This window comes from Tetrao urogallus (assembly GCF_951394365.1).
Source record: "Tetrao urogallus genome assembly, chromosome: 4".
Classification (NCBI taxonomy): domain Eukaryota; kingdom Metazoa; phylum Chordata; class Aves; order Galliformes; family Phasianidae; genus Tetrao; species Tetrao urogallus.
This window is the reverse complement of record NC_136817.1, coordinates 17,952,904-17,977,395: the sequence shown is the minus strand read 5'-3', so window position 1 is coordinate 17,977,395 and position 24,492 is coordinate 17,952,904. Positions and strand designations below refer to the sequence as shown.

Below are 24,492 nucleotides of genomic sequence, written 5' to 3'. Positions count from 1 at the left end.
GAAAAATAATTGCTGAGATTCTGCTCGTTTCTCATAGTTTATGCAGGAAATCTGACAAACAGTTTCTTGTGGTGCAGATACATTTTTGAGTATCTGAGCGATATGACTGCTCTTCCTGCTGAAATCTATATGTGAAAATGCATGAGAAAACTGAGCAGACGTAAACTGGAATGGACTTTTCTAAAAGACTAAGGCAGACATTACTCCATTCATTACGGCACACTGTAAGTGCATGCTGTTAAAACATGCACGGTATTGAAAATTGTGTTCTTACCTCCCCCCCCCCATATGCTTCATCTATCCATAAAAGCAATTTGTAAAAGGTTGCAGAATTACACATATCCATTACAAAAATACTTCATTATGCTACTGAACTCCAGCCTTGCTTAGCAGGTTAATTGAGCACTAGGAACCTACCTACAGAACTACCATTTACCCAACAATTCTTGTTTCTCTCAAAGAAATTGACACTCCTGTATCCACAGATAGAAAGCACATGGCTAATCCATCAATGCCAGTGACATTGTATGAATGTATTAGATGTGGTTAGTGCCACGTTGATGAGAAAACAATAAACTGAAAAATACCACTTCTCAAAAATTAGCTGGCTGGCGTTCAGGAAGAAACTGATTGTTTTAACAGCTGTGGCATGACAACAATACATGACATGACAATAGATTTTTGTTCTTCTGGAATAATTCTAAAGAACCCCTCCCTCTGCCTTACTGTCTTACCATAGAAGTCCCCTTAGTTGCAGAAGGCCGACTAAGGAAGAATGTGCCTTACACTGTTTTGATGTCTTTAAAAAATAAAATAAAAAAATCCATTTCAATTCTTTCAGACAATCTCTTTTTTGGTTTCTACAAGTCTTTTATTTTAGGGAAATTGAGGCCCTTTAAAAAAAAAGAGTTTCCTGGCAAGTAATACAATACCATAGACTTTACTACTACTACTACAACTACCTGTACAGGCCACTTTTTACTTTCCTTCAGTGAAATCATCATCTTTGAAAAATTAACAAAACTCAAGAGCAGGTTCATTAATTTGTGCTCCATACTTGCGTCATGTACCTACCTAGACTTACAAGACAGAAATGCACATGCAGGTAGTTTAAAACTACTACAGTTGTTTTAAATATACTGCAACCCAAGCCATTCCTTAATGGTTGGGCTGTATTCAACTCAGCTCCCTCCGAAATGACTTGGAACCCAACCTCTAAAAACGTAGATCACGATGGAAAAACCTGTGGAACACACTTAAAAAGCTAATTTCATTTTAAGAAATACAGCAGAATTCAGTGCACTACCTTTTCCATTCTTTCCACCTGAAGTGTTTCCCATACAGTATTTGATGATGCACCTGATGATGCAACTGTTTTATCTCCCCAAATTTACGAAAAGGACATGTATCAATGAAAAAAGCATGCCTTAAGAAAAGATTATTTCTAGTCCTTATAGTAAAGTTTTCCAATAGATCTTACCACTATCAGCACCAAAACTGGCTTCTAGAAGTAATCATCATTACTGTGACTATGAAAACGAAATGATTAGTCATAATAAGGTATAGAAAGTGCTTAGATATGCACACAGAATTATTTGCAAATTTGTGCTTTTACTAGTTATTATTTTAACTGGAAAGCTAACGGATTACCTTACTGTCCCACTGACCTCAGACAGTCCTGATGACCATACTAGACTCATGATACTTCAAATATCCAGACTTTGTCTATCACAGAGTTAATGAGATAATGAAGGAGACAATATTTGAGTTAAAATAACCTTTCTACAAGAATTTTTACAGTAAGTTATTAGGAAAACTCAAGGTGTTTTGCTTTTCCAATATCTCATTGAAGAGCAAGCAAAGGAGTTAGTGGGGAAAAAAATTCTGAGCATTATAAATAATAATAAAGAAAACCTTATAAGGAGAAGCATAATGTAGATGCAGCATCGTGACTGCCAAAATATTTTAGAAAAAAAACTACAAACCACACTGTGTGGTAAGGAAAAGAAGAAGAGACAAAGAAGGATGAAAAGAGGGCCAATTGAGAATAACTCAATAAAGCAGCCATGAAAAAGAAAACCTAGCGCCATACATTCACCAGCCAAATAGTTTATCTAAAATGATTTTTGGTTTGCTTGACAAGAGGCTACTCAATGGATGCCAGCAGGATCCTATCATTTTAATTCAGAGATCCAGCAGCAATACGCTGCTTCAAACTAGTTCTGCAGCTTTCCTCCTTTTTACCGGTGAAAAGATATATACTGGCCCATCTTCTAAACTTCTCACGCCAATTATTTTTTTTTCCCTGCAAATATCTTCCATGTGTTTCTGGAATATATATGAAAAATTGATTTTTTTTTTTTTTTTTTGGACACTAGAGAACAAGAGTGCATCTCCACTAAAACTTCCATTCAAATTGGTTGCTGTTTTCCCCCTTAAGAACTTTAGAAAACTATTAAGTTTTTCCACGCTCGTATCTATGCTGTTCACAGCTTCCTAATTTACGAATCAAACAGATACTCCTACTTGTATACTGAAAGTGTCCTTCAACTCAAAGCAGTACCAAAGTCTCAACCATGCAGTTATAAGTTCTTCCTTATTTCTTGACAATTACTATCCAAACCAGCCAACAAAACACTTAACCCAGAAAACACATCAACGTAGAACATGGGCTACCCACCCTGTAATTCTATAACATAATGGAAAACACACCAATAATAGAAGAGCAGCACAATCCTAGGCTGCAACAAATGAGAACAAGCCCAAATGCAGCAGCCATAAACACAGAAATAAAAGAAGAGAAGCTTCTTACCTTTGGAAGGCCTCCAGTAGGCAGGGATCTCCAGTGAGATACCCTTGCCTCCACTGCCAACCCTTATGTGAGTTCTGGGAAAGATGAATCCTGGCTCCATACTTTCTGGTCACTCAGATACATTGCATGCACTTGATCTCCCCTGAATCAGCCCTGCCTTCCCATCAAGTACTCAATCACTGGTTCAAGCCATGACTTAGCATTTCCACTAAACACCCCCAGCCAAGAAAACCTGCAAACTCAAGTATTTATTATGTCATTTCAGGTCATATTCCAGCAAATCACGTAAATCCTTCTTATCTCATTTCAGTCAAATTATGCAACTAAAATTGAAGCTTCTCAGAGGTGAACAAATAAATCCAAAAACAGAATATCACTGAGTGAAGCAACTTTCAAAATCCTAAAACATTCATCCATTATTCTAATTTCATCACTCCATTTTTCTCTTATCTACTACTCTTCTAAGTTTCATGGACACACATACGAACACATCTAAATAAACATTTTCATTACTTGCATTTGATGTAACTGGATTTCAGATTCATAAAAGAACTCTTACAAAAGCTGGTAACACATGAAGGAAAAAAAAAAAAAAAAGAATTTCTTTCCAATCCCATTTAGAGAGAAACAATTTGTATATAATGGTAATACCAGATCACATTTTCCACACTTCAGGGGCAAAGAGCTAAAATAAGAGATCATCCTATCATTCACAGAATGGACAAAATGTTAGGATAATTGACTCCCACAGCTGGAAGTGGAAATGTTGAGATCATTTCCACATTGCAAATATACTGAAGGATAGCTAATAAGTCAGACTACCTGAATGAAAAACAGAAACCTCATTCACAAGGATTTTATGCACAAAAAAAGTTACTGAACTACTTGTTCACAATTGATCTAGTAAAATGAAGAACTATTACAGAAAGTATTTTTTATCATCTTCCAATTTTTTTTTTTTTTTTCTGCTTTTACTTCTGTTGTACTCACAAAGCAGCTAAATCCCTTCTGACAGGATCTTGATGATGGCAGGAAAAATACTTCCAGGTAAACCAACAGTTATATACAGAAAGAAAACTGAATCACCCAATCACCCAAAAAGTCAAAGAACCTCTGAGTACATAGCACTCCCTCTCAAAAAACAACCTAGATCCAAGTGATACTCTCCCTTCAGTGGCTGGCCCGTATATGAGTCCAGGTGTCCCTACTCTCAGTCCACCCCTTCTGGACAGCTGGGAAGCCCAGGTGCAAACAATTTGCCTGTGCTCCCTGGGCCAGCCCCACCCCTTCACCAGGTGCTCAATCACCACTTCAAGCCATGACCTAGCAGTTCCCCTACAACTTCAACTTGATAAGAATTCCAGCCTCACCAACCATAAGTAAGCAGCAGTTGATCTTGGTATGAACATCACATAAAACCAACAAAATTCTACATAAGAAAATTAATATTCCTTTCAACATGAGTGCTCGCACGTTATGACTGTTCTTCTTTGTGCTCTTTTTGTGAAGCAAAGAAGAAAATGTTTAAATTCCTCTCAATTAAAATGGAAATAGCTGCAACAGATCTGTACCAAATAAACCAATGGACTTCTTAATGATCATAGAATTCTTTGAGTTAGAAGGGACCCCTGAAGGTCATCTAGTCCAACTCCCTTGTAACAAACAGGGATAGCTACAGTGATGTTCTAATAGATCTTCCACAATGATCTTCTGCAAGATACATGCAGATCTTAATACTATTTTCATTAACATTAATTGCTTTGCCTTAAGAAAAAAAGAAAAGAAAGAAAAACAGCCACAATTTTGTGAGGGTGATTTGTGGTCTGCATACTACAGTCATGGAAAAAACCTCCAGTAGACATTCCACACTGCTTGTATAACTCTTTCCTACCAGACAAGCATGTTTGCTTTCAGAAATGTGACTGCTTTAACTAATCTTGAGTTTGGTATGCACAGACATAACTGAGAATTTGTCTCTTCATAAAAGAAAATAGAGGCACTCCAAACAACATCCTAGTGATGCAAGAGGCAAGATGTGTCCACACCAACAGATCACCGCAAGCAGAGAAAGGCTTTGTTCTATCACCTAAACTCCAACATTAAAAAAGAAGCATGAAAACATGTGTCTAAGAACATTATTATCCTGATAAATGCTAGCCCAAACTATTTCTAGTATAGTTACTGGATGATGCTAAGCAGCATGTAACCCACTGTAGGTGTATGAAAAAACTGTTTGATTTCCAATGGGGAGAAAGTTCCTTAATCAGCTTTAAGGACAATCAGTGATTTTAAGTTTCCTTTAAATCTCAAAAGTGGTGAGAAATCAAACAACTTGGGTAAATTGTAAGCAGCACCTTTAACTATCGCTGGGTATTCACTGTATAATCTGTGCACGATTCTCACAGCTACAGTTTAAGAAATGAAGCCCAGAGCTGCAATTCCTATCCATGCATATGTTGGGAAAACATTTGGAACACATAATTTTGCTCAGAGGTAGTTTATTTCTTAAGAAAAGCCATTTCCATTACACTGGAGATTTGCAATGTGTGTCGAAAGGAAATGACTGGGAAATTTCAAGTGGGATTCCCAAAGAAGGGCAAGTATGAATAATGTTAGGTACAGTTCAAACGTTAATTACGTATGCCAAAGCATAGACGTGAAAATCCTAATCAAAGCCTTCTGTGTGCCACCTACTTAGCAGCTTAACTAAGGTCAGTAAAGTAGACCAGAGATCCAAAATATCATTGCTACTAAGTGAGTGACAAACAAGTTTAATTCCTTTCCCTATCTACACCAAGTTAATTATGAAAGTGAGGGTAGTTTTAAAAGCTGTGAAAGAAAATACTTTAAAAAGATATTCAGTTGTTAAATCACATATACCTTCCATCAGCAATAACCCTGTACTTACCCAACAGATACATGGAATTACAGTAATTAAAATTAACATTAGTTGTGAATCTGAAATTTACACTAATTCACTCTGGCCCATAGTATTCCAGTGTTATGGTGCTCAACACTCATGACATGCTAACACGTAGGAAATGCCATACAGAGAGGTGGACTTTGCAAGACATTGTTTCTCTGCCCATGCAGGCGAGCAGGGAATTACTAATTTAAAGAACAATCTTGGAGATTCCAGCAAATGGTAACTGCAAAGCAATAGAAAGCACAGCAATGACAGCAGAGCAGCAAAGTTCCAGGCTACAATGAGTGAGAATTTGCTCAAACACAACATCTGTGGGCGCAGAAATAAAGGACTTGCTTACCTTCAGGAGGCCTCAAGAAGCAAGGATGTCCAGACAGAAACCCCCACCTCCACCACCAACCCTTAAATGAGGTCTGGGAAGGGGTGGATCCTGGCTCCACTCCTTCTGGTCTGCCAAGTACATTGCATACACCTGCGCTGGCCCTGCCTTCTTACCAGGTGCTCAATCACTGGTTCAGGACATAACTTAGCATTTCCACTACAGTAAAAATTGCCAACATTAGTATTAATGCCCTTAGGTATCTTTTTTTTGTTGTTTTGTTTTGTTTTTTAATATTATGACAGTAACTTTATATCCTTATTGGTTATGGCATATAGAAAATGGACTGAAATATTTTAGAAATTATTTTGAATCAGAACATACAATATTGAATGTTGGCAGGCATATATTGCAGCCCAATCCTTTTCTGAAATCATCATGTGGAGTTTCTACTTTAGTTGATCTGTGTCACCTTTCTTTTTATAACTGCAAATTAGGAAATTTCCTCTTGTTTTCCCTGTTGGTTTTACAGATGAGGTAATAGTTAGTTCATGATCACAGCAACAGATGATACAGAATAAGCTGGGGCACTTTGTGCATTCTCCACAGAGATCAGAAGATCAGAAGTAAAGACTGCATTTTCAATTCATATGCTGGTTATCAATGACTGTTACAGATGATAGGATTCAAGCCATGGTTCCTTGAAAACGGTAATTGGCTTATGACCAGCTAATAAACATGTTCTGATACGTAGCATTGATTATCATAGCAACTGTAAGCTTAAAAGATCCCAAACCTTTCTGTTTAAAGTAAAGTTTATGATTATTTTAAATCACTACAAAAATCAGCACATAGACTAATGGATTGTGTTACACATGACTCATTGATTCAGAGGTCATAAAAATATTATAATTAACCTGCTTCACAGTAAATGTACGTTGTCGCTTTTAAGACTGAAAAGTGTTTTGGGAGTGAGTGAAACTGTGGCTGCTCCTGGCATTGCATCACTGAGAAATTCTGATCCACTGCATTATGGATATTAGGAAGATTTTTGTGGTGCTATCATTTGTTTTTTTTCTAGAAATAGATACATTGACATAACTTACCCCTGTAGGCCCATTAAATTATACTACAAGATATCGAAAGCTACAAGCTGGAAGGGTGTAGCCCACTTTTTCCCCCCTCTCCCCCCCCCCCATAGTTGACTTTATCCCTTATCTATATGAATATTAACAGTTCCAGAACGTAATTTTTTGAGTCTGCAGCTTAAAAACTGCAATTAGGATATAGCTGTGGTTCAGTATCAAGGCAAGTTCATACTCGGTTAAAACTTTGCTCAAGGCTCACATCAGATAACATGGATATAGCCAGAAAAAAGTTACACTCCTACAGCTATTGTTGAATGTTGAACTTGACAGTTATATCCATGGAAAAGGCTGAAAGCATCTTTCACCTACAGCCATAGAATGTCTGCTCATCTCTGTGTGCTAGAGTGGACTACAACACTTATTGTTGTAGTTCAATAGTAATGGAGAAACTTAGCAACTGCTTACAAGCTTCTGCGTTGCCTAAAAAGGCAACTAGGCTATAACATTGGTATTACACTCTAGACAGGCCAAAGTAAGTTCTTGGAAGGTTCAATCAACAAAGTGATACATGTGCAGCACGCTGATGAGCACAGCAAGAGAATTTAAGAGTAATGATTTTGTTGCAACCAATGTGTTAATGGAAAGTGGTTATGTGAAAGAAGAAAAGCTGTAAGAAAGTCATTTATACATATTAATTTATACTGACTAGTCACACATTCTCTGCTGGATCTTAAGCACCACTATCAGCTGGCAACTTTTTGGAAAAATAAGCAAGGAGTACACAGCTCTTTAATAGAAATGGTGTACCCAGTAACCTGTGAAGACGTGCAGCTGACCAACTGTATCTTCCTGAGGAAAGCAGAGGATTCTCTGTGCTTTCAGAACAAATAGGCAGATGGGTCACCTGAAAACTTCATGTTTCCCAAGCCAATCACTTCTGTCAAGCTAAAAAGATAGAACTGAGAAAATATACTAAAAACACTGAGCACAAAGAAGCTCTTGAGATTCCAGATGCTTTGAACTTCCTGTGAATTTAGACTAAAGAATTACTCTGAAATCTAAAATAGTTATCAATGTTTTTCCTCCAAATATGAAATGTACTGCTGAAGTTTTGCTGACATATGTTTTTAAGTCCTTATTTTGGTCAAATGCCAAAAATAAAAGGTGGTCCACAGAAACACCTGTTCAGAAGAAGAAATGCTGTAAAAGACACACAGAAACTTCTATCGGATCACCAGGTCAAATCCAAAGGGAGAACTTAGGAACTGACATAGCTGCTACTTGAGCTTAGACATTTATAATGTACTGCAAACAAAGAGAAGGACTGATCAGCTACTTGAAATACCATGTCTGAGGTAAAGATGGTTAGACTGCCATAGTCTGAGCTTAACAGTCTGAGCTTAACCACTGTTAAGCTCTCAAACTGAATTTTTTATTTACACATAAAATTGCAGAATAAAGGCTCCTAGATATACATGAACCGACAGAAAAAGTCCAGTCAAATCCTATTGCCTTGTTTTGGCAGACTTGCACATTTAATCTATTAAACGAGTGAAAGTATGTCTAGCCATACAAAATTTTGTTTGCTTTTATTTGTTTGAAATTCCCAGGCAACACTAACAGAGAAGTTAGAAACTGGAAAAGCAGGCATCCGATTAGACACTCTGATGAGAAAAGTTCATGCATCAAGTAAGTATACACTATTTCTTACACTAGAATTTACTTTGTCACAGTTTTAAATACACAAGATACTTGTAACTCAAACTGAATTGATATTCCTTTAATTCTGTGGACTGGATCAACCTATGAAAACTCTTCCAAGAAAAAAATAATCAGTTTCAATCCTGGGTAACAGTCAAATTATTGATGTTTCATACCCATACACCATACTTGTGATCCTTAGCAGCTCCTACATGATTTAGTCCTGATACCTCACGCCTCAATAAGAAAGATCCTCTTAGACATAGGCCGCCTGATAACATGCACAGGAGGCAGAAACAGGAGGGAGAAAAGCCTCCAAAGTAATATTTCCATGTGTGTAAACTTTCTAAGTCACACGCAGGCAAATAAAATAAGCCCTCAAACATAACCATGCCTGGTTGCTGAACCGAATTTAAAGAATGAAAGCTCAATGCTTTGTCCTCACAAAGGTGCACTTTACCAACTGCCCACAAAATGTATTATGCATAATTGCATCAGAGACACATGAAAGCAAGAGCAAAGAAGAGTAAAGGGTTCACAATACTCTATGACTAAGTTCATACTTATCCACACAGCTGCAATCTCTTCTACCTCGAGAAACAATTAAATACTAAGTATGACAAGGACTAAGCAACACAGCAAGGCAGTAAAATGTCTTTTTCTGATTGATTTCTCACAACAGTGGTTTTAACATTCTTCCATATCACGCCTATTTCTTCACATTCAAATCCTTTCACAGCCCTTCTCTGCTTTTCCTGGAATTTCCTTTATCATTAGTCATATAGAAACAGAAATTAGAGCCTTCTAAAAGCAACCTGGAATTCTCTACATAACAGGATACACACTTGGTTTATGATACATTGAGACTATCTTTACATTTACAAAAATCAGATTCATAATGCCAATGACATTTTCTTAGCTAGATGGAATTGTATCAGGCTAAGAATAATTTAATTATTCTTCTTGTCCTGTGCCAGTTTATCTTCAACAACAAACAGAGTTAAGTGAATATTTCAAGATCTAGGAAAACTGAAAATGAAGAGATAGGTGAGATCCCAAAGCTCTGCATCTCAAGGTTGGTAAAGTTATACTGTTTTACTGTTACAGGAGAGGAACCATCAATTTAGGCATCCTTTTAATAGCTCTTTGTCCCCCACAGAACACCATGTACGCTTGTGTACATAGTTACTTCACTGCAATCCCAAACAGCTGAACTTATTTAGTCTTTAGTTGCAATTCCAGCCTTATTTATTAATTGAAATGGTCATAAGAGACCCATTTCTCATTCTGTAATATTTACCCACACTGTTGTTCTCTTTTATTTAGGGAGATATAGTCTACTCCAATTTTAAACTGAAGTTGGAAGAGTTAAAACTCTGAATTTGATTCCTCCATTTTTTTTTTTTCCATAGTTCTTAATGAGGAAAAAAGGACCCATAACACTGCAGGCTTTTTGTCGTGTCTTACATAATCAATACACCACTGCCTTATAAGCTCCTTCGCAACTGTTACACACTGGAGGCATGTCCAGCTTCTTTTCTTGACTTTTGCTACTGCATCTCTCTCTAGATGTCTCACTGAAATTCCTATTAATATTACTATGTCTTAAGGTAATGTTAAATTAGAATGCATACAAACACTCAAAACCTAAGGCTTGGAGAAAACGGCTGCTAGCTTTTGTACAACTACAGTGTTACATTTTGGCTTATTCAGCTGAGAGCTTTTTCAGGTTTCATGTGGTAGGTATACATCACTATCCTCATAGGATAGCCTAGAAAATCTAATAAAGATTAAAGCAATAACACTTCTGCGGAAGTTAAATAGGACTCTAGAGATAAAACTTTAAACACAAATAGTCTTTTCATAGAGCTTTACAAGACCGTATAAGTACTTCTGGAGTGCATCACACTTGCTGTTAAATATTTCTCTTTCAAAGCAGGACGTGGTTGTAACTGAAAAGGTCTGAGCAGCCAGCCGAGGACCGTGCTGAAGAATTCTATTACTAGCCATCTTCAGGTGAAGTGAGAGAAAGAAGTGTTCAGTAGGTGCTAAGCTCTGCTGAAGAAGGCACATGTGCATATGCACACATCGATGGCGACATGTATGCAGAGAAAAGCATTCACTCTAAAATTTGCCCATAACAATGCCGCTATTAAAACCAGCCATTTCAGCAACACTGCTTTGAGACTCCATTGTCTTCAGATCCCGCAGCAAGCCTCTTCAAGAAAATAGCTGGATCAGGACAAAGCACTGGGTGTTCAGGCGCTAATGAAAATAATATTTTCAAACTGTCCCCGTAGGGCCTTCAAAACGTGCAAGAGTCCGCTGATGCATTCAATCACTTTCTTAACTTGCCAAGAAGTTAAGTCTATGAGGCTTTTGTGCTCCGCACAACATAACTTTGTTATTTTAAGGTCATTAATTTCCACCAACCCAAGGGCAGTTTTTCTGTCCCTGGGAGCCTTTTATTCTTTTAAATCCAAATCTCAGTACAAAGCTCACAGTTAGATGATGAGCAAGAAAGGGTTTGTTTGTTTGTATTTTATGTCAAGCTTTTCACTGCATCTTCTTTTAAACACACACATTGATGCAGATTAAGCACTCTAAGTATCATTATAATGTGCATTCTGAACTTAATGGTTTCAGTACATTCTGGCAGGTTTCTTAATACTAATGATCAGCTCCTCACCAGCTGACTTTCAGCTACTTATAATTATAAAGTTACGCACTAGGTGATATTTCATTGGTAACATCTCTCACTAAACTCTGCAACTACAGCAGACACCCTGGGAAAAGCATTCAAATGATCCTGCACCTGCAGGTTTTCAAGGTATGTAAGCAGTATATACCTACCAACAAAAAAACATTTTTAAAAGTTGCTGAAAAATTATTCAATTGATTGGACTATATAGGTATGTCACTCTAGGCCTTCCATGCAATACAAGTGCTTCAGGTAAGACCTCTTTCTGCCTGAACAGTCACTAAGTTCTACATACGTACTGTCTCTGAAATGTAACCACTAACACATTTTGTCACTTGGTTTCTGATAAACACACAACACTAGGCATACAGTTATTGACTGTGAGACTGCATTCAGCTTGCCTGACTACTTGAAGGAAAATAAATACATTGTTAGTCAATTTTAGGAAGATGCATTATTTCATATATTACAATTTTCAGGCAACAAATCTCAAAGATACGAATGAATCTGACAGAAAAGTACATACGTTACTGTGAAATTAGTCTGTGAGAGACTATGCAGCCAATTGTTAAGACCTCTGTAATAGCATTTTATTCTGCTCGAAATGCATTGAAGAAGGTGGCCAAGAGAAGCAGGACACTATTGAAAGAAAGGATTTAAAGGTTCCATATGCCAGCTGAACGGCTTTCTAATACAGAAAATTGAGACTCAATAACCTGTTAGAAGAATTTTTTAATTCCAATGAAAAACTAATTTTGTATGCAAGAATGAAGATGCTCAACACAAAATACGTAAGGTGTCAAACAAGTAGTACATTGCATTTATAAATCATTAACACTGAGGGGGTTTTTCTTTTTTCTTTTCTTTTTTCTTTTTTTTTTTTTTTAATTCTCAACTTTTTTTTTTTTTTAAAGGAAAGTCTTATGTTTTGTAGGCATCTGAGAAGCAGGAGAACAGTCCTTTTGACAGTAATAAAGCAAAACAAACGAAAAAGAAAGGAAAAGAACAACAAACTAGCAACATGATTTTAGAGTGATACAAGCTTTCATAAAGATATGATGAGTTACCGGATAGCCATTTCGCCCTGGTAGACCCTGGTTGAATGAGATGAAATGGTATGACACACATTAACAACACAGCCATGACATATGACATCAAAACCACGAAGCATACATTACTGACAAATTAAAATTTGTATGTCCGTTACTTTATGCTATGTGAAGATGTTTCAAGCCAACAAATATGAAATAGGTACTATGCTGTGAAAAAAAGGATTTGGCAATGGAAGTCAGGTATCTTAACTTAAATGTTTTAAAGAAAAGGCTACCGACTACTTTCGATGTGCAATGAAATTCCTGTTATTATGAAGAGCATTATCCATATAGATAGACTGAAGGGCAATATGTAGCTAGAAGAAAAAATGTTGTAGAGCTTAGTCAGTAAGATAACAGATACATAGGCTACCGCTAGAACACAGGTGCCAAAGAAGAAATTTGAGAATGCTATAACTCATCATAAAAAAAATTGAAAGCCCCAGCCTTTGACTGTTATATGTGACACAGCCATCCTATACCGATAAAATAACTGCAGTATCTTTTGAGAATACAGGGTACAACTAAATTCTATGGAGTACCATGCAGCATATACAAATGCTTGCTATTTTAAATGAAAAGTATTGCCACAGTATTACAGGTGAAAACAGTAATTGAGTTTGCAACAGTTGCTCCCAGCCAGATCCTGCCTGTCAAAAAGCAAATTAAAGATTCCACCTTTTTAAATGGCTTGTAGAAAGTTAAACCCTTACTGACTTTCAGCACGAAGTACTGTAGTACTTACTGAAGTACTGTAAGGCAGTTTTGTATATGAGACTCAGGATTATAAATGAGATTTCTTAATAATGGGTCAGCCTTCTGAGCTATTTCAGGTTTGTATTAATACTACCGCAATCAAGACTTTTTTTTTTCCTTAAGGGAACCTACACTGAAACAGAGTTGAAGTTGGAGACATTAATAATGAGGCATATTTTGAACTCTCGCTATCATTACTACAGGAAAATCATTTGTATCATGATTTATGGTTGTTCTTTGTATTTCATGGGAAGACTGCAAAAGAAATTGAGAAAGCTAATATTTCTTTCAAATAAACAGCACCATTATATATTAAGCCTGGCTTTTCATTGATGGCTTGTTAAATCAATTTGCCACTATGAACTGCTGAGCACATGGTCTTATCTTTCAAAGATAAGTAATCACTGCCCAGTACAGACAGCTTACACTTACGTCATAAGCTCACACAGCAGAAATTCAATGTTTTAGTTTACTATTTTTAAATCTGTAGGATAAAATACGCAGATAACCTGATCCAGTATAGGAAAAAAAAACTCTTCAAGCAGAATAAAAAAAATACTGCTTTGGCGATCACGCTTTCACACAATATGGATGGCATAACAAACATAAATGTTTGAAATACATGCGTTTACTGTTCTTCAAGTTTGATTTTCAACTTACTCTGGGAACATACCACAAAACGAATAACACAAAGACTGAGAAACTTTTCTTGTAAACAAGATCAGCATGAGATTCAGCCAAATGCTAAACTGAACAGTCTTATTTTCTATTCATTTCACACAAGTACTTACTGGCTTTAGTAGCAATTACACCACAATGATCTGGACGGCCCATATACTTCCAAAGAACAAGGAGTTTTGACCCCAAGGATTTGTGACAATGGCAGAGCAAGCTACTACCGGGTAAAAGGCAGAGTGACTAGAAGTTTCTTAAGTCTAGACTTAAGAAAGCATACTCACTTATTTTTATACTGTAGTAAAATTTTTGTTACCAAGTCATAAGCAAATGAATATAATGTACTTACATGGAATTGCGATCCAAACTGTTATCTGGAGTGCTGAATGTAAAGCTTTATAGTTTTAGATATAATTTCCTTAAGGAACTTTCTGGCTAAATTATGCAGCTCCAAAATAATAAGCGAGTGTTTATGCTGTGTAAGTATAAATATCAAGATTCCCTCCTGTTGATACACGATCAGTTTATTGTGGTGGTAACAAAACAGGATCTAACATCGATTTCTCCCTGATTCTGGAAGAACCAACAATGTATCACTGTACTTACAGGAGGTCCTGTGGGGAGGGAGGATGGGAAAAGAGGAGGGGAAAAAAAGACAGACAAAAAAGAATTTGTAAGTTATGAAATTATTAAAGACAGACACAAATGTACAAACCCAAACAAGGTCTCAGGATTGTAAGCCAGCAATGCTGCTGATGCATCGTACACATTTTCCCATTCAAGTTCTTTTGGTTTTGGTTTGGCTGTGCTTTTTGTAAATACAGCTAATGCTCAAATGCATGCTCTTACCTTACCAAAGAAGTCAATCCTTCAACTAAGGTCATGCAATCTTACGAAAGTTGTTTCTCCATCCATTTCCATGCAATTTTACGCCAGGCCAAAAATACCAGCCATGGACTACGGTTTGTTTTGTCAGACTCCACACAAAACAAACGTAACCACATCACCACTTTCAGTTAGCCACACAGTTAGGCATCTCATCACAGCTTGGCTGCAAAATTGCGCAAAGTACCCTTGGCATTTAACCTTGGCATCTAGTCAAGACATACACGCACCAGCAACCTCCAGTCTTCTAACTTGCCTATAAGGGGAGGTTTCAGTGGCCACCTGACAGCGCTGAACTTTCTTTTCATCACCTTCCTTTCTCAAGGCACACGTATAAAACATTCCTTGTTAAAATGTCACACTTCATGAAGTGATATTTGCACATTTTTTCAATTATTTAGACTCAAAGACTTTTGTATGGCAGTTCTTGGAAACATTATCAAAGGGCTACAAATCAAATCTACTATTTCAGTCTTTTTAAGCTGAGCAGCTGCAGCTCTCAAACCAATGGCATTTCATTAGCTTTTATGCCTCTCTCTAATTTCTGAATAAAGCAAAGTGAAAAAGGAGTATAAAACCACAGCAGCTGTACTCTGAGATTGCTTTTAATATTGATAGGCTTTTGTTTTTAACAATGCAATTTTATTATCCTGTAACTAAAGTGATTTCTTTATACTGGTAAATATTCTTAAACAGCATTTTAAAGTGCAGGTCTGTTTTTAAATGGGAGAGATCAATTTCCTTTGTTAATAGTTTAATGTGTGTTTATTTGAGACATAAAACGAACAAACAAGCATACTGCAAAGTAATTGCCAGGAACATTTGTACGAGTCTTTAACCACAGAATATATTTCTGTAGCATAGCATTTGTCTCTAAGTAAATATTAATCCAATCTCAAATGAACACATCAAGGTGATTTACATTAACTTTTAGCAGGACTTGTTTTCAGTTTTCTGATTCTGAAAATACAGAAAGAGCCGGATAAATGACAATTTAAAGGGTTAAGAAGAGCTACTAATGAATTTGTAGAGATCAAGTTGATTAGAATGTTTTCCTTACTAGCAGAACAGACACAACAACCAAGGAAATTAAAAATGTTCATTTTCTCCTACATCAGTTTTAGAAAATTCACCTTCACTGAAGGCTCAGTTCTTCAAGATAAACAGTAGACTCAACTCCCATGATTGTCAGCAGGAAGAGGTACACAGCATCCCACAGTATTGTTTCAAAAGAAATTTCAAGTTTTACACCAACGTTCAGACCTCAACAGCAAGCTCCCCGATACAGGATAACAAAGAACCCAATATTTTTCTCATTTCCATGACAACTAACTTGCTACTTGTTTCTAGTTAACAGCAATGTCTCTCATGCAGAGTACTCTATTTATCACATTATTTCCCTGGATACTGACATCCTTACCTTACTCCCTTCCTTCTAAAACTTCGTCTCAATCCAGGAAGGCCCAATGCAATGCTAACTTACAGTATTCCAACTGCTGACTACCAGAGTCTCTCTGATCTATGCTAACCTCAGAAGACACTGGAATGATTTGACAGTTACCCGTAATGTTGCCAATTGTACTATGCCAACCATTATGAAGTGTGACTACAAAGAAGGGACACTAGAGACTAGACATGTATCCAGAGGGCCACCAGGTATATGCCAAGGGTCACATATTTCTACAAAAGAAGTTTCAGAGCTCTCTTTCAGAGCACAGAAAGCAGTGAAAATAAAAATGAATGCATGCTGGTATGTAACTTTGCAAAAACACCCAAGCATCAAACAGTAATGCAATTTAGGAAGGTGAAAACTTACCAGTCTCTCCTCTTCTGCCCCGCTTACCTCTTTTCCCTGGAGGACCTAAAAAGAAGATGGTACATTTTAACAATTTGTCTTGAAATGAAACATGTAGAATATCATTTGAGTTTGATGCTCAGGAACAGCTGTGTAAGACAATCAGAGAAAGATCCAGACATAGTTGAGCAGGGTCAAAGATAAACAACGATTCAGGAAGCCAAAGATTAAACGAAGAGCTAAGATACGCAGTACAGTCTCCGAGGAAAAAAAGGCTGGGAGAAACCGCAGAGGTCGTCCAGCTCATCCCTCTGTCTCATGGCGCAAGTCAACTACTTTGAAAATATTCCTACAACTTCCACAGACTTGTTTCCCCTAGTATTTATTTCACTGTTCTAATTACAAGAGCATTTTTAAGTCCAACTTACTGCACAGAAGCTCATCAATTCTTATGCTAGCCACCACAGGCCTCAGATTAGACAGAATTCCTTTTCACTCCATTAAACACAAAACCAAACCAAAAACTACATCTAAAGTCTTTGTATTTTTATATTCCTTTGAATTATTATGCCTTTCCTTCAATCTTCTTAAGTTTAATTTATCACAAAGCATTAAATTGCTTTCAGTTATTCCTACAGACAGCAAGGTTAGCGTGTATTTCTAAGAGCACATCCTCTTATAAAAACAACCTGCCCTTACCTGAAAATATTGATAGAAATAATTATTGATAGAAATAATGACAAAGAAACCCTTACTTGACTCCCCACACCCCAAATACGAACAGCTTGTCTAGGTTGCTTTGCTTCCAGTTTACATGTTTGCCTTAATAGACCAGCTTGGTCCTCGTATACTTTTTGCTAAAGAAACCCTTATTAGTCATAATTCTTTCCCCACAAACATTTACATACTACAGTAAGAGTTTTCTACAGTCTCTAAAGAAAATTTTTTTGTCATTCATTTATGCACTTCAACATCCTCCCTAAACTGCAGGCATCAATATCACATTCCTCTTTTCTTCTTGACAAACTGTTCTTGGAGTGCAGAAACGCACAGTCACCTCTCCCTGTACAGCTAGGATGAAATGAGACAGCTTCTGTCTTGTTCTAATAAGGACAGTGGTGGCATAATGCAATGAAAGTTTAAGACAACAAAATTAAGACATTAAAGACAAAAAGAACAGCGGAGGATATTCATTATCAGCAGAATATCAAGCAAATGAGAATATTTTGCTGTTATATCTGAAAAACTTCTTTATGGAAAACATGTAGCTTTCTCCTGAAACGCTCCGGTCTCTGCAAGAGGTACATGGAAACTTCTTACACAGATAAGAACTTGTTTCATGCAATACATTTATATGTAGGCTTTTTTCCCAACATTTTTTTCCAGCTCTGAACACTGAAACTTGTCAGTTTCCTTATGCATCCCTGCAGTCACGCATCAGCCTGCTGTGAGATTTCTCTGGCTGCCCCAAGCTCCCAAATATGGGCACGCAGAAGTTTGGGCTGATCACACACAGACGTGCAAAAGAAAACTATAAGCTTATTTACCTGGAAACAATATTTTCTTTTCTGTCCTTCAGCATAAAACAAGATATTCAGTCTGTTTTGTGGAATACTATTTTATTACACTTCAGCTGCACTATAGGTGTGCACATCCATATATGCACATCTATTGCCAAGTTCTCCCTTGAGAAAACAGAACTTCAGAACTAAAAAACTTCTGCCTTCTGCTTGTCTGCAGCCGAACCACAAAGAGAAAACCATGAGGCCAATCCCCAAGCTATGGATATTAGGAAACAGGGAATTTCATCCAGTAAAACAGCTTTCCATAGTAAAATAACCTGCCAATTAGATAGCTACCTGCAGTGATGGCAAATAACAGGTTCTACGAACAGTTCTTCCCTCTGACACCAAGCACTGATCCTTCCCAAACCACTACTCTAAGGAGACTAGATTCAGATGCGTGCAAGTATTCAGCATTGGATAATTATTTCAACATTCCCAAAGCAAGCACAACATTGAAGTTAGGAAAATCATTCTGTAGCAACAATGAACTTGATCCCTGCCCAGATATGAGCAACTTCCTTTTCCACCCCCTAATAGCTTTTTACACTTCTGCACTACTCCGGACTCTTTCAAGGCAGTGGCCTTTGTAAACCCTTCAGAAACTGAGAAATGAGAGGTGGATCTTGCAAGGGCTCTCAACCCATTGAGAGCTTTCAAAGAAATTTCTTTTTCTATATTTATTTATTTTTACCGGTACAAAACAATACTTTTTAAGCACTTTGTCACAGATGGTTCCAATTCACAGAAACACTCACATGTAAGATCATCATTAGATGACCTGCTGCCTCAGAATGCACATGAGCTTTCATCTTTTTCCTGAACAGGCTGCTTTCCCTACATTTTAACTGTTAACATCATCTGCTGCTCTAACCAATTCCGCTTATTCCGCTTATCAAAACCTGGGTATTTTGCTATAAATATGAGTTTCCCATCTGTCTAGAGTTTTTATAACTTTGCACTAATTGGAGGATGTGGTGAAGATTCATTGCAGCAACAGGAACAGTCAATCGAGTCAGAGGCACAACTTCACCTTACAAAGTCCACTTTTTTTTTTTTTTTTTTTTTTTTTTTTTACAGCTTGCACAAGGATACAAAACTATGATGTAAATATTCTGAACTTTCATGACCAGGATAAAAATCTCTCTACAATATTACTAGAAAGGCCCGTGCTGAATTGAATTTAATACAGAGCATTTAAGTAGTAGTTTCTTTTAAACATATATGCATATTAAAAATGGATACTTTATAATGAAAAACAAAGGTCAAATCTCAGAAGAATGAGCTGCCTTAATAAAAATTAAATGATACTGAGGAATAAGCAAAAGTTAACTTACAGTAGCTAAGTTTGCCAATACATTGTTTTCTTAAGCTTACTAGATTTTTCTGTAGGTAGGTAGTAAAAGTAAATTGCCCAAGGATCAGCTGTTTTTCGTTGTTAACTTAGTTGAGCTTCACAATATTAGAAACTATTTTATTTTACCACAACCATTTATGAGCCTCGCTTTTATGAAATTTCTTGGTTTTTTTTTTTTAATGCTTAAGAAACAAAAATTTAACACCATATCTACGAAGAGAATTTTGAAAATGAAAGAAATAAGGAGATGTTTTTATTTAAAAGGTCAAATAGTTATCTTCTCAAGCACAAGACATTAGCTGTCATCTCACCTACCCACAAGGGACTGATGCATTTAAAAAACAAACAAACAAACAACCAGACTTCAGCTAGATAAAAGCTTTAGACTTTGAGACGTGATATTTTAACAGAATTTTAAGCAATAGGAAGTATCAAGTCAATATAAAGTACCAAGTCAGTACTGAGTAGCTTTGGCTACTTATGTCACAGAAGTAGTTCAGAGAAAACTGGTATTCTGGTGGAGAATGGGGTTCATCTCTCAGAGAAGGGAAAGACCATCTTTGACTACAAGCTTTCCAATTTAATCGGGGAGCTTTAAACTAGAGTTATCAGGGGATCGAACCATTCCACTTTGAGGGTGATGATCATAATGAATGCCCTGGGCCCAGAGTTGGATCACAGGCCATTAAGGCAGCACCTAAGGAGCAGGATAAGGGAACTCCGATTGGTAAATCAGCCTCTACATCACTGACCAACTGGAGTCCATCCCCAGTCTCCACCTGGGGATGGATGAGGAGCTGACAGGAAGCTTATGGGTTAGGGTTAAAGGGACAGCAGGGGAAGGAGACATTGCAATGGGGGTCTGCCTGACCAGGAAGATTGAGTAGATGAGGCCTTTTATAAAAAGATGGGAGTAGTTTCACATTCACAAAACATGGTCTTCATGGGGGACTTAAACCAGCCTGATATCTGCTGAAGGGACAACACCGCATGGAACAAGGAATTGAAAAGATTTCTGGAATGCATTGATGATAACTTCCTCTTCCAAGTGGTACAGGAACCCATATGAAGAAGTGCTGTGCTGGACCAACAAAGAGAGGCTAAGCAAGCAATGTAAAGCTCAAGGCAGCCTTGGTTGCATTGATCATGAAATGGTGCATTTCAAGATCCCTAGGACATCAAACAGGGTACGCAGCAAGCTTGCTACTCTGGACTTCAGACCTCTTCAGGGAAAGCCTTGCATGGTGACGTGGGAGAAAGCCCTGGAGGGAAGAGAGGCTCAAGAAGGCTGGTCAGCATTCAAGAACCATCTCCTCCAAGCTCAGAAGCAGTGCATCCTGAGAAAAAGGAAGGTAAAAAAGAATGCCAGGAGGCCTCCATGGATCAACAGGTTGGACTTGGAAAAAGAAAGTCTATGGGAAGCAGAAGCAGGAGTGGGCTACCTGGCAGGACTACACAGAAATTATACGAGCAACCAGGAATCGGGTTAGGAAAGATTCAACACAGAATTAAATGTAGCTAGGGACATAAAGGGAAACAAGGAGAAATTCTACAGGTATATTAACGACAAAAGGGAGGCCAGGGAAGATGCATGCCCTCTCCTGCAGGAAACTGGAGATCTGGTCACAAGAGATACAGAGAAACATGAGGTGCTCAATGACTGTTTTGCCTCAGACTCTATTGGCAATGGCTATAGTCCCACTGCCCCCCAAAAAATGTAAGAAGTGGAAGAGGAAAGATCTGCAGAGATCTGTGTCTCTTCAGCCTAGGGAAGGCTCCAGGGGGACCTTATAGCGTCCTTCCCATACTTGGAGGGGAACTACAGGAAAGCTGGGGAGGGACTCTTATAAGGGCATGTAGTGACAGGACAAGGAGAAGTGACTTCAAACAGGAATAAGGTAGTTTTAGACTAGGTATCAGGAAGAAATTCTTCACTGCGAGGACAGTGAGACACTGGAACAGGTTGCCCAGAGAGGCTGTGGATGCCCCCCTCCCTGGAAGCATTCAAGGTCACGCTGAGTGGGGCTTTGAGCAACCTGGTCTGTGGGAGGTGTCTCTGCCGGCAAGGGACATGGACTGCGAGGCTGCAGCCAATTCCTCCTCACCTCCTTCATTTCATCCAACTAAAAATAAAAGTTAGTCTCAATAGTCTTTAGAAGTCAAAGCAACTACCAATGTACTCTTCAGTAGTACCTGAATAGACCATAGGCCAGGAACAAGAATTCTTTTTCAGGTTTTCCAAGACATTTTCAAAGATAAAAAACGCAACTTTGGCAACGTTCATCTTCTAGTAATGTCTGTTCTCAACTGTGCCTTCATGAATACCAAATTATAGTGATCCAAAACAGAAACATTACTACAGATAGATTGTTATCAGATTATTGCTTTAGTCCTGGAGAGGTCTCATTAGCAGGACTTCCTTTTTTTTAATGCAGTAGATCTACTGTTTTTATGTTGCTGAATAAGCATCATTTTTTTTTATCAGAGGAAAGTACAGTACATTGAATTTACTCCACTACATGCTCTACTGTGTATCAGGGTCACATACAGCAAAAACACCTCTTACGAGGTGAGAGCCAACATGCCAGCATCACAGGACGGAAGGGCTTAACTACTGTTGTCATTTAACCTGGCAGGCAGCTCAGCACCACACAACTATTTGCTCACTCCGCACTCCCAGTGGGATGGAGGAGATAACTGGGGGAAAATAAACAGGTGAATCTCATGGGTTGAGATAAAAAAAAAAAAACAACATTTACTAAGAGTGAAATGATCAGTGACTAAATCATCAGTGTGTTATCTACACTGTTCTTCTCCCCAAACCAAAACACAGCATCATATCAGACACTACAAAACCGAGACGGCTAGATCCTTCACCTGGCTGCAGGGCTGCATCAAGCAACTAGAACAGCACAAAGCAGCATTAACAGATAAAAGAATCTAGTCTAATTCAATAGCTATGGACACCATAAATTTCAGTTTTAGGTTATACACATATTTCAAATCAGATAAAACAAAGAGAAAGCATACTCTTAAAATATATTTGTGCATTTTAACTACTTGGATGGATCATGTGATGAATTATATCACTGATTTATTAAAGACAGATGTGAAGATGCTGTACATTGCTGGCACAGTGGACAGCAAAAGCAGGGATTTTCTTCAGTTCTCCATATGCTTTGCAAAAAAGAACATTGCAGGCACACAGATCGCCCTTGCTCAAATAGAAATGACTGGTATACTGAAAGTCTAAACAATAATAATGTTTTCCTTCTGAGATACGTTTTTATTTATAAAGATTTTAGATTAACAGTGCACATTTCTGAGACACTGAAAAAATTGAGTTAAAAACTGATTTTTAACTATAAACCAGTGGTGATCACTAAGTCACACTGTTCACACCAGCTAAGAAGTTTGTTAACAGGAGACAGACAGAATGGAGCTGTGGGTGGTACCAGCACACTGTTCTGCTAGCACCACCTATATTCTTTCCATTATTGATCTGTTTACAGCAAATAACTTCAGCATAACCAAAGCAGCACACAGATGGAAAAAACATCCAGTAGACAAGACCTACATTATCAGCATACCAAAATGATTTGCAATTTGATCATGAGCTGATCTAAAAGTCAAACTTGTGCCTGATTATGGAAAGCACTACAGTGGCATTATCAAAGGAAAAGAATTTGTCCTTCTTATATTATAACCATTATATGAACCAAACCAAGTCAAACTCTTCTTCGTGGTTTAACTGTAATACTGGCAAAATAACAGCTTCTGGTTGCACTTCAATTTCCACCACCTTTATTTGCCAATGGACTCAACTCTCTCCACAAGCAGACTACAATCCACCTCTCTTTATTAATTCCATTTCACGCCTCTCCCTGTTAAATGCAGAAATGACCAGCAGTGCTGCTCTGCTCACCTTGAGCAAACAGCTTCCCAGCAAACTGAGCTCTTTGTGTCTTACAGCTGCAGGGACACTGAGATGGTGCAGGCCAGCAGAGCAGCTGCTGAGCCTAATGGCTACTCCTGGGAAGCATTCATGCCACAAGCAGAAGTGACTCCAGTTAATGCCGTGTGATTATCAGACCAATCTTGCTAGCCTCTTCCTCCCAGCATGGGCACAGGGGACAGAAAACAGGATAGCCACATCCCAGCAGACTGAGCTCTCCCAGGATGGATGCCTGGGCTATGTGAGATTCGACAGACACTTCTGTAGTTCTTTCTGTCAGAGCTGCCATCAATTCCAGGCCAAGTAGGGAAGAATGGGGAGGATTTCTATCTCATGAGCATATTCTTACTTACAAGTGCTGTGTGGATTTGTTCCAGCCTACTTCATCAGCCTTTTTGCTCTTCCCTTTTTTCTCAGCTTGTTCAGTTCATGTAATGCTTGGACTTCTCCTTCCTGCCACTCTGCATAGCCACCCCACCTGGTGGGGTGTCCATCTCCCGTTTTGTACCTCAGCCTGTCTGGTTCAGCCTGCCTGAATTTCCTACCTCATAAAATTATCTCCTCCCCTTGGGCCTCAGCTGGATAAATAACATTTATTGTTTCACACGCAGTCCATCTTCTTCTTGGCTCACCATGAAACATCAGTGCAGCCCAAGGGCTTGGATAGGTGTCAGAGGCTATTATGCAACTTGGTTGAGGAAATGCCAAAATCAGTCTATCTGATCCACCGTTGAGACATCTGACCTCCCTGGGTCAGATTCCTTTTACCACTTCTGTTCATACTAAATACTGTTTGACTAGATGCATCTAGCCCAACATCATTTCACTGGTATCAGATACTACTGAGGGAGCCGAAAGGATCCAATGAC

The 24,492-nt window shown here is 38.0% G+C and overlaps 1 protein-coding gene across 1 annotated transcript in view; it reads right to left on the bottom strand.

The window, feature by feature from the left end:
• Positions 1–24,492, bottom strand: part of COL25A1 (collagen type XXV alpha 1 chain) — a gene marked incomplete at both ends in the record, with an annotated part of 291,350 nt that overhangs the window by 126,680 nt on the left and 140,178 nt on the right. The window contains 3 exons of the mRNA XM_079535114.1: positions 12,615–12,641; positions 14,676–14,683; positions 16,771–16,815. Of these exons, the coding sequence (XP_079391240.1) occupies positions 12,615–12,641; positions 14,676–14,683; positions 16,771–16,815 (80 nt within the window). The remainder of the gene's footprint in view (positions 1–12,614; positions 12,642–14,675; positions 14,684–16,770; positions 16,816–24,492) is intronic.